The sequence below is a fragment of the Bombina bombina genome, chromosome 6 (assembly GCF_027579735.1).
Source record: "Bombina bombina isolate aBomBom1 chromosome 6, aBomBom1.pri, whole genome shotgun sequence".
NCBI lineage: Eukaryota > Metazoa > Chordata > Amphibia > Anura > Bombinatoridae > Bombina > Bombina bombina.
This window is the reverse complement of record NC_069504.1, coordinates 327,980,847-327,992,482: the sequence shown is the minus strand read 5'-3', so window position 1 is coordinate 327,992,482 and position 11,636 is coordinate 327,980,847. Positions and strand designations below refer to the sequence as shown.

The following is an 11,636-nucleotide window of genomic DNA, read 5'->3' as shown; positions in this document are numbered from 1 at the left end:
CGGCGGGGTCCGGGAGCGGCGGTTTAGGGGTTAAACAATTTATTTAGTTGCGGCAGGGTACGGGATCGTCAGGATAGGGGTTAATAAATTTATTATAGGTGGCGGCGGTATAGGGGGGTAGGATAGGGGTTAATAGGTATTATGTAGGTGGCGGCAGGGTCCGGGAGTGGTGGATTAGGGCTTAATCAGTTTATTAGAGTGGCGGTGGGCTCAGGGAGCAGCGGATTAGGGGTTAATACATTTATTATTGTTGCGGAGGGGTCTAGGAGCGGCAGTTTATGGGGTTAATAACTTTATTTAGTTGCGGGGGGCTCCGGGGGCGCCGGTATAGGGGGTAGAACAGTGTAGTTTAGTGTGGGTGCTTAGTGACAGCTTATCAATAAAGCTGTAGAAAAGCCGAAGAGCAGTGAGATCGGATGAGTGATAACTATCACAGTCCGCTGCTCATCTCCCCGTACTTGGTGCGCAGCTTTTTGACAGCTTTTTTGATAACTTTGGCGAGCGTATTCAGGTCCGCGGCGGCGATGTGTGGCGAGCTTAGGTGAGCGTATTGGGCCGGCGATGGCAGGTAAGAGACACGTTGATAACTAGAGGCCAATGTACCTATATGTTAAAGCCCAAATCTTTGAGCCCTTATAATATTTTAATGTATTTTTTTAAATTATTTTTTATCAGACAGTGTTAATATGAGTGTAACTGTACTGTTAAATGTATTTTGCATGTTTTTTTGGTGCAACTTTTTTGTCTCTTCTAACAGTTAACCAGAGCTCTGAAGTCGCACTAACCAAACGAGTGTTAATATAAACTGCGCTCAAGCGAACACGTTCACTTTCAACTCATAATGCACGCACTACTTCCAACGCATGCAAAGAGTCACAATATATTGCTTTAGCACAACAGTTAGCGCACCACTCTAGCCCTTTATGTGTTAAGTATTCTTATTCTTTTGGATACTTATGTGTCATTTTTCTACTAGAGAATATTACTTTTCGATATATATGTGGTGTAAGGTATAGTATCTTTTTTTGATTGAGGTATATGATTTACTTTAGTGTAAAGTAGCTCATTTGGTAACCGCACATGGTTATTTTGAGTTCCATGATTTATTTTAGCTAGGTCTCATTGGTGTTTAAATCACATATATGTTTATAGCTTCCATAGGATTTTTTTTTTAGGCCCCCCTCCTTGTAGGAATTTGTTTGTAGATGGTATTAGACTGTTCTTTGTGAATGCACCACTATAGTGTATGTGGTCAAAGGGAGTGTATTAAACACTTGTGAGTGGTCTTATATATTTAGTTTGTGGTATTTATTTGTCATATCACAAGTAGTTTAAATTAATTTAGAGGAATCATTAGGTTTTGATTGTATTTTATGTATCTATTATAGTCAGATGGGTTTTTGTAATTTTGTATAGAATAGTGCAGATTATGCTTGGTATTAGGCCTTTCAAAATGTGAGTAATGGTAGATAGTAAGGGGGATTGATGTTCTTTACTTTGATGGTGAGTGGGGCACATCCGAGCAGATGGTTTCCAATCTGTGTTTTTTTATGTAATATGGAGCATAACATTAGCTTAATATGCCTGATGAATTGGTGGTTGAACCGCTGAGAAACTAATTATAATTAGGGACTTCTTTGCAAGGATGATCCCTGGCTTTAAACTTTTGGACACACTAAGTTCACTGGAAGACTTCAGAGTTACGGACACCTACCTGAGAGACAGTGACCTGGGCCACTGCCAACTGCCTAGTCTGGGGATGTGCAGTCACTAGAGGCAGGTGAGGCAGGGCTTCACCTCTCATATGGGCAAAAAACATAATTTATGTAAGAACTTACCTGATCAATTAATTTCTTTCATATTGGTAAGAGTCCATGAGCTAGTGACATATGGGATATACAATCCTACTAGGAGGGGCAAAGTTTCCCAAACCTCAAAATGCCTATAAATACACCCATCACTACACCCACAATTCAGTTTAACGAATAGCCAAGCAGTGGGGTGATAAAGAAAGGAGTAGAAAGCATCAACAAAGGAAATTTGGAAATAATTGTGCTTTATACAAAAAATCATAACTACTATAAAAAGGGTGGGCCTCATGGACTCTTGCCAATATGAAAGAAATTAATTTATCAGGTAAGTTCTTACATAAATTATGTTTTCTTTCATGTTATTGGCAAGAGTCCATGAGCTAGTGACATATGGGATATCAATACCCAAGATGTGGAGTAAATGTGGAGGGAATAAAAATAAAAACAGCCATATTCTGCTGAAAACATTAGTCCACAACCCAAAAAAATAAGTTTATTTCATATTTGAAAGAAAAAAACTTAAAACAAAAGCAGAAGAATCAAACTGAAACAGCTGCCTGAAGAACTTTTCTACCAAAAACTGCTTCCGAAGAAGCAAATACATCAAAATGGTAGAATTCAGTAAATGTATGCAAAGAGGACCAAGTTGCTGCTTTGCAAATCTTATCAACTGAAGCTTCATTCTTAAAAACCCACGAAGTGGAGACTGATCTAGTAGAATGAGCTGTAATTCACTGAGGCGGGGTTTGACCCGACTCCAAATAAGCTTGATGATTCAAAAGTTTCAACCAAGAAGCCAAGGAAATAGCAGAAGCTTTCTGACCTTTCCTAGGACCAGAAAATAAAACAAATAGACTGTAAGTCTTCCTAAAATTTTTAGTAGCTTCCACATAATATATCAAAGCTCTTACCACATCCAAAGAATGTAAGGATCTCTCCAAAGAATTCTTAGGATTAGGACATAAAGAAGGAACAACAATTTCTCTACTAATGTTGTTAGAATTCACAACCTTAGGTAAAAATTGAAAAGAAGTCCGCAAAACTGCCTTATCCTGATGAAAAATCAGAAAAGGAGACTCACAAGAAAGAGCAGATAGCCCAGAAACTCTTCTAGCAGAAGAGATAGCCAAAAGGAACAACACTTTCCAGGAAAGTAGTTTAATGTCCAAAGAATGCATAGGCTCAAATGGAGGAGCCTGTAACGCCTTCAGAACCAAATTAAGACTCCAAGGAGGAGAAATTGATTTAATGACAGGCTTACTACGAACTAAAGCCTGTACAAAACAGTGAATATCAGGAAGTATAGCAATCTTTCTGTGAAATAAGACAGAAAGAGCGGAGATTTGTCCTTTCAAGGAACTTGCAGACAAACCCTTATCTAAACCATCCTGAAGGAACTGTAAAATTCTAGGAATTCTAAAAGAATACCAGGAGAATTTATGAGAAGAACACCATGAAATGTAAGTCTTCCAAACTCTATAATAAATCTTTCTAGAGACAAATTTACGAGCTTGTAACATAGTATTAATCACTGAGTCAGAGAAACCTCTATGACTTAGTACTAAGCGTTCAATTTACATACCTTCAAATTTAATGATTTGAGATCCTGATGGAAAAACGGACCTTGAGATAGTAGGTCCGGCCGTAGCGGAAGTGGCCAAGGCGGGCAACTGGACATTCGCACCAGATTCGCATACCAAAACCTGTGTGGCCATGCTGGAGCCACCAGCAACAATGAAGACTGTTCCATTAAGATTTTGGAGATCACTCTTGGAAGGAGAACTAGAGGCGGGAAGATGTAAGCAGGATGATAACACCAAGGAAGTGTCAGTGCATCCACTGCTTCGGCCTGAACATCCCTGGACCTGGACAGGTATCTGGGAAGTTTCTTGTTTAGATGAGAGGCCATGAGATCTATCTCTGGAAGACCCCACATCTGAACAATCTGAGAAAACACATCTGGATGGAGAGACCACTCCCCTGGATGTAAAGTCTGGCGGCTGAGATAATCCGCCTCCCAATTGTCTACACCTGGGATATGCACCGCAGAGATTAGACAGGAGCTGGATTCCGCCCAAGCAAGTATCTGAGATACTTCTTTCATAGCTTGGGGACTGTGAGTCCCACTCTGATGATTGACATAAGCCACAGTTGTGATATTGTCTGTCTGAAAGCAAATGAACTGTTCTTTCTTTAGCAGAGGCCAAGACTGAAGAGCCCTGAGAATTGCACAGAGTTCTAAAATATTTATTGGTAATCTCGCCTCTTGAGATTTCCAAACCCCTTGTGCTGTCAGAGCTCCCCAACCTGAAAGACTCGCATCTGTGGAGATCACAGTCCAGGTTGGCCGAACAAAAGAGGCCCCTTGAACCAAACGATGGTGATCTATCCACCATGTCAGAGAGTGTCGTACATTGGGATTCAAGAATATTAATTGTTATATCTTTGTATAATCCCTGCACCATTGATTCACCATGCAAAGCTGTAGAGGTCTCATATGAAAACAAGCAAAGGGGATTGCGTCCGATGCTGCAGTCATGAGACCTAAAACTTCCATCCACATAGCCACTAAAGGGAATGACTGAGACTGAAGGTGCCGGCATGCTGCGACCAATTTTAAACGTCTCTTGTCTGTTAGAGGCAGAGTCATGGACACTGAATCTATCTGGAAACCTAAAAAGGTGACCCTTGTCTGAGGAATCAAGAAACTTTTTGGTAAATTGATCCTCCAACCATGTTTCCGAAGAAACAACACTAGTTGATTCGTGTGAGATTCTGCAGTATGTAAAGACCGAGCTAGTACCAAGATATCGTCCAAATAAGGAAACACCGCAATACCCTGTTCTCTGATTACAGATAGTAGGGCACCCAGAACCTTTGAAAAGATTCTTGGAGCTGTTGCTAGGCCAAATGGAAGAGCAACAAATTGGTAATGCTTGTCTAGAAAAGAGAATCTCAGAAACTGATAGTGTTCTGGATGAATCGGAATATGAAGGTATGCATCCTGCAAGTCTATTGTGGACATATAATGTCCTTGCTGAACAAAAGGCAGAATTGTCCTTATAGTCACTATCTTGAAAGTTGGTACTCTCACATAACGATTCAAAATTTTCAGATCCAGAACTGGTCTGAACAAATTTTCTTTCTTTGGTACAATGAATAGGTTTGAATAAAACCCCAAACCTTGTTCCTGAAGACTCCAGGTCTGAAACACACTTCAGAAAAGCCTAAGCTTTTACTGGATTTACAGGGATGTGTGAGAGAAAAAAAATTCTCACAGGAGGTCTTATTTTGAATCCTATTCGATACCCTTGAGAGACAATGCTCTGAATCCAATGATTTTGGACTGATTTTATCGAAAAATCCTTGAAAAACCTTAATCTGCCCCCTACCAGCTGAGCTGGAATGAGGGCCGCACCTTCATGCGGACTTAGGCGCAGACTTTGGTTTCCTAAATGGCTTGGATTTATTCCAATTTGAGGAAGACTTCCAATTGGAAGCAGATTCCTTGGGAGGAGGATTAAGTTTTTGTTCCTTATTCTGACGAAAGGAACGAAAACGGTTAGAAGCCTTAAATTTACCCTTAGGTTTTTTATCCTGAGGCAAAAAAACTCCTTTTCCGAGCTTTGAGGGACAGCCGGAGAGGTAACAAAAAACAACCGTGTGGATGATGTAGAATAAGTGTGTGGCCCCATGAGCCACATCACTTTTTCAGAAGAACATGGCTAAAGCAAATATTGCCCAGGATATTATCCATAGGCAAATTCAGGAGAGGAAAGCAAGGAGTTTTCAAAGAAGTCATCATGTGACTGACCCCTTTATCCGTCGGCTAGGACTAGAGGCAGAACTGCAGGGTCACACTGGCTGTGTCAATTGCTTGGAATGGAATGAAAAGGGGGATTTGTTGGCTTCTGGTTCTGATGACCAACATATGATGCTATGGGATCCATTCCATCACAAAAAGCTTTTGTCTATGCATACAGGACATACAGCCAATATCTTCTCTGTCAAGTTCCTCCCCCATTCTAATGATCGAATCCTGATCACAGGAGCAGCTGATACTAAGGTCCATGTCCATGATGTAAATTCTCGTGAGACCCTCCATGTCTTCTCAGAACACACCAATCGGGTTAAGCGCATTGCCACAGCACCCCTATGGCCCAACACTTTCTGGAATGCAGGAGAGGATGGCCTTATCCGGCAGTATGATCTGCAGGAGAGTGACACTCACTCTGACGTCCTGATCGATCTTACAGAGTACTGTGGGCAGCTGGTGGAGGCCAAGTGTGTAAGCGTCAGCCCCCAGGACAATAATTGCTTGGCTGTTGGGGCTAGTGGACCTTTTGTCAGATTATATGACATACGCATGATTCACAGCCACAGGAAAAATCTTCAGCAGAGCCAGTCTGGGCTCCACACGTTTTGCTCACGACAGAAACCCATTCCAGAGGGAGCTGCGCAGTACTACGTGGCAGGCCATTTACCTATTAAGCTTCCGGATTACAACAACCGGTTACGTGTTTTGGTGGCCACATATGTAACCTTCAGCCCAGATGGAACTGAGTTGCTAGTCAACATGGGAGGAGAGCAGGTGTACCTGTTTGATCTAACATTCAAGCAAAGGCCTTGTACTTTTTTACTTCCTAAATCACACCATAACTCAGGAGAGGTGCAGAATGGAAAGACCTCAACCAACGGTATTCATCGATATAGTAATGGGTTCCGTATAAGTGACAACAAGATCCTGGTGGGGCAATCTACCGAACTACCTCCACACCTGGAGAAGGTGAAACAAAGAGCCAATGATGCTTTTGCTCGGCAGCAGTGGAGTCAAGCAATTGAGCTTTACAGCCTAGCAGTGCAGAGTGCTCCACGCAGTGCCATGCTCTATGGAAATCGTGCTGCAGCTTACATGAAACGCAAGTGGGATGGTGATCATTATGATGCACTGCGGGATTGCCTACAGGCCTTAGCACTAAATCCAGCCCATCTGAAGGCTCATTTCCGACTGGCCCGCTGTTTGTTTGAACTCCGCTATGTGTCAGAGGCAATGGACTGTCTTGAGGAATTCAAAGCCAAGTTCCCAGAGCAGGCACAAAGCAGCGCTTGTGAGGCTTTAGACAGAGACATCCGGGTGGCCCTTTTCTCCAAGACAGACAACCAAGATGACAAAAAGGGAGGTTCAGTACGCTTGCGTCCTGGTGGAAGAAAAGATTCGCTATCTGAGGATGAACTGCTTCTGAGAGAGAAAAGTTTGGACTATAAACACAGATACTGTGGCCATTGTAACACAACAACTGACATCAAAGAGGCCAGCTTCCTTGGCAGTAATGCACAGTACATAGTGAGTGGCTCTGATGATGGTTCATTCTTCATTTGGGAGAAGGACACGCGTGCTCTTGTCCAGGTCCTACAGGGGGATGAGTCTATTGTAAACTGTCTGCAGCCGCATCCAAGCTACTGCTTTCTGGCCACCAGTGGCATAGATCCGGTGGTTCGACTTTGGAGCCCCAGGCCTGAGAGCGAAGGTCTAGATCGACGGGTGGTACAGGATATGGAAGGAGCCTGTCAAGCCAACCAGAGGAGAATGAATGCTGATCCCTTGGAGGTGATGCTGTTGAACATGGGTTACAGAATTACAGGACTGAGTGGGGGAAGTTCAGGTTCTGGTGGGGGAGGATCTGATGATGAGGACACCAGCGAGGGACAAGTGCAATGCAGGCCTAGCTAACCCAGTGAGGAGGGAGGTGCAAGGGGCCAAGGTGGTGGGACATGTATAAGGAATAGAAAAGTGAAACTTGCTTATGTAAGACAGATACCTGTTTGGCTCACCAGTTTGATTATAAACTCCATATATCTTCTGGCTCTACCTATGAGTCTTGATGCATTGGGTTAAGAATGGAATGAGCTCATCCCCACTATACAGAACTCCCATTATGCCTCTCCTCCGCAAACTCCATAATAAATTTGATGCCGAGCATTGCACATGTTTCTCTCTCCGTTCCGGAGTTATGTCTATTGCACAAAAGCGGACACCATCATGGAGTTAAATACAGAGAAGAAAAATATGTCCTCCAGTAGGAGGAATGAGCTGTGCTACCTGGAGAGCTTGTTGAAACCCAATAGCTCCAATTCTTCAGACATAACTTTATAATAGTGTTATAGGAAATCAGCAGCTGGATCTCCTAATTTTTTAGCTTGACAGTGTTGGCCTCTGAAGCTGAACTGCTTGGAAGACTGTAGCACAAAGTCTCTGCAAAAGTATAGCTTAAAAAAATGTTCTTGTCTCACCAACTGTGAGGCTTGAAGGATTTTATAAATATATGATGGTAGCTGACATGCTAGACCTGTCCATAATTTAATGGGATCTACAACAGCAGTGGGTTTACTTGGGATGGTTCTAGGTTTTCTTCTTTATGGCTTTGCTTTTAAGCTTGTATTCTAGATTCAGGTCTAGAAAGGTGGCTTATAAAATTAACGTAACACTGAGAGACAAGGTTATTGAAAAGCCCTTCTCTAGTTTGCATTCTAATCTAGAACCAGCTAGATGGCTCCATTTGGTTTAAGGAGTAGACGCAGAACACAAAAGTGTGGTGTGGTATTGTTCTACATCACAGACTCCTTGTAGGGTTACAGGCCCTGCCAAAACTTGATGGGATTTTTGCCAAACTCCCTCAGTTTTTTTCTAAAGCTGCGTTGTATGTCTGCGGGTGGCTGTTCCAGTTTGTATTTGATGTATATCTATGAATAAAAGTTTCTTTATTTCTGATCAGAAAAAAAAAAAAAAAAACTCCTTTTCCTCCAGTGATAGTTGAAATAATAGAATCCAACTGAGAACCAAATAAATTATTACCTTGGAAAGAAAGAGATAGTAATCTAGATTTAGATGTCATATCAGCATTCCAAGATTTAAGCCACAAAGCTCTTCTAGCTAATACAGCTAAAGACATGGATCTAACATCAATTTTGATAATATCAAAAATGGCATCACAAATAAAATGATTAGCATGTTGCAGTAAGCGAACAATGCTAGATATGTCAAAATCCAATTCACGTTGCGCTAAATTTTCCAACCAGAAAGTTGATGCAGCCGCAACATCACCCAAAGAAATAGCAGGTCTGAGAAGATGACCTGAATATAAATAGGCCTTCCTTAGATAAGATTCAAGCTTCCTATCTAAAGGATCCTTAAAGGAAGTGCTATCCTCAATAGGAATAGTGGTACGTTTAGCAAGAGTAGAAATAGCCCCATCAACTTTGGGGATCTTTTCCCAAAACTCTATAGATTTTGCTGGTAAAGGATACAATCTCTTAAACCTTGAAGAAGGAATAAAGGAAGTACCTGGCTTATTCCATTCCCTAGAAATCATATCAGAAATAGCCTCAGGAATGGGAAAAACACCTGGGGAAACCACAGGAGGTTTAAAAACAGCATTTAAATGTTTATTAGACTGAACGTCAATAGGATTGGTTACCTCAATATCCAAAGTAATTAACACTTCTTTTAATAAAGAACGCATATACTCTATTTTAAATAAATAAGTAGATTTTTCAGTGTCAATATCTGAGGAAGTATCTTCTGTTTCAGATAGATCCTCATCAGAAGAGGATGAATTATTATGTTGTTGGTCATTTTAAATTTCATCAGCTAAATGATAAGTTTTAAAAGACCTTTTACGTTTATTAGAAGGTGTAAATGCAGACAAAGCCTTCATAATAGAATCAGAAACAAATTCTTTAAAATTTACAGGTATATCATGCACATTAGAAGTTGAAGGAACTGCAACTGGCAATGTACTATTACTGATGGATACACTATCTGCATGTAAAAGTTTATCATGACAACTATTACAAATGACATTCGGTGGAATAATTTCTACAATTTTACAACAAATGCACTTAGCTTTGGTAGAACCAATGTCAGGCAGCAATGTTCCAGCAGAAACTTCAGAGACAGGATCAGATTGGGACATCTTGCTCAATGTAAGAGAAAAAACAACATATAAAGCAAAATTATCTATTTCCTTAAATGACAGTTTCAGGAATGGGAAAAAATGCAAAAGCATAGGCCTCTTGATAGAGAAGAAAGCAGGAGGCAAACATCAATGGGGTATTGAAATAATGACCGGAAATGACACACTTGCGTCACTAATGATGCCGCCGCGTGAAAGGTCTCGGCGTCACGTATGACGCCGGAAATGACGAAGTTGCGTCATAAACGTATCTTTTCGCGCCAAAAAAATTGTGCCAAAAATGACGCAATAAAGTCTAGCATTTGACGCACCCGCGGGCCTAACACCCGCAATTGCAAAAAAGTAGTCAAATTGAAAAAAAGACTAAACCCCAGGTAAGAAATAAAATTCTTAAAGTGTTTACATTCCCAATTATGAAACTGACAGTCTGCAGAAGGAAATACATGAAACTGACTCATGGCAAATATAAGTACAATACATATATTTAGAACTTTATATAATTGCATAAAGTGCCAAACCATAGCAGAGAGTGTCTTAAGTAATAAAAACATACTTACCAAAAGACACCCATCCACATATAGCAGATAGCCAAACCAGTACTAAAACAGTTATTAGTAGAGGTAATGGTAAACTGAGAGTATATCGTCGATCTGAAAAGGGAGGTAGGAGATGAATCTCTACGACCGATAACAGAGAACCCATGAAATAGACCCCCGTTAGGGAAATCATCGTATTCAATATGTGATACTCCCTTCACGTCCCTCTGACATTCGCTGTACTCTGAGAGGAATCGGGCTTCAACAATGCTGAGAAGCGCAGATCAACGTAGAAATCTTAGCACAAACTTACTTCACCACCTCCATAGGAGGCAAAGTTTATAAAACTGAATTGTGGGTGTGGTGAGGGGTGTATTTATAGGCATTTTGAGGTTTAGGAAACTTTGCCCCTCCTGGTAGGATTGTATATCCCATATGTCACTAGCTCATGGACTCTTGCGAATTACATGAAAGAAATATATTTTTTTTTCATTGGCTTTAAAAAAAAATAATTAAAAAAAAAATATATTGCAATTTTTTTTTCCAGCATTTTTTTTTCACAGCTACATGTTGTGCAATGGAGAGGCACAAGCAGGTCTGCCCTCCATTACACAACATGCTGCATCACCTACTGGATGAAAGTGGTTAAGATCATTGCTTGGCCCATAAGGGCTTATTTGAGGCAGGCCTCTTTGGGGCTGACCCAATCCAGTGAGAGGTATCGGGGGGGGGGGGGGGGGGCTTAGCTTTGGGGCTGGGTGTTAAATCATATAAAACAAAACAAAAACGGAAACAAAATACTTTAATTTATTTTGTTGCTGCCCTGTGCAGCTGCCAGCTTTGATTCAATAAAAAAAGAGAGTTCCTTACTTCCCCTCCAAGTGCAGTGGAATGTTCCACTGTCACTTCCTTACAGAGCAGGAAGAGATGCAGAGAGATCAGTGTTTTAGCCACATTTTATTGAAGTTCTGCAATCTTAGATTTTGCTGAAAGGGATTCTGTTAGTGAAAATGATAATTTAATGAATGTGGTTCAGTGTTTTTTGTTTTTTTACTCTTTTACAGCAGTTTAAGGATCGTTTTTCAATTTTGTTTACTCAAACTTTACAAGCTAGACCAAAAGCATGGTAATGTAAAATGAAACCAAGCAATTTCGAATGATTTATATCAAATATTCTCCATGGCTCCTGTAGCTATAGTATTTCATTCAAACAAGGGATTCCTTAGGTGTATGTTGGACAACCCTGATGTAGACAACATATAATAATTTATTAATGCTCCCATTCATATGTGCTGTTCTGTTTCAGATATTTAAAA

At 40.8% G+C, this 11,636-nt stretch overlaps 1 protein-coding gene across 1 annotated transcript; it reads left to right on the top strand.

Moving 5' to 3' along the window:
- The first annotated feature begins 5,439 nt into the window (after positions 1 to 5,439).
- LOC128662909 (WD and tetratricopeptide repeats protein 1-like) lies at positions 5,440 to 7,794 on the top strand. Its single transcript, XM_053716947.1, has one exon. The coding sequence runs from the start codon at positions 5,533 to 5,535 to the stop codon at positions 7,540 to 7,542; it is 2,010 nt and encodes a 669-aa protein (XP_053572922.1). The 5' UTR covers positions 5,440 to 5,532; the 3' UTR covers positions 7,543 to 7,794.
- The last annotated feature ends 3,842 nt before the right edge of the window (positions 7,795 to 11,636 follow it).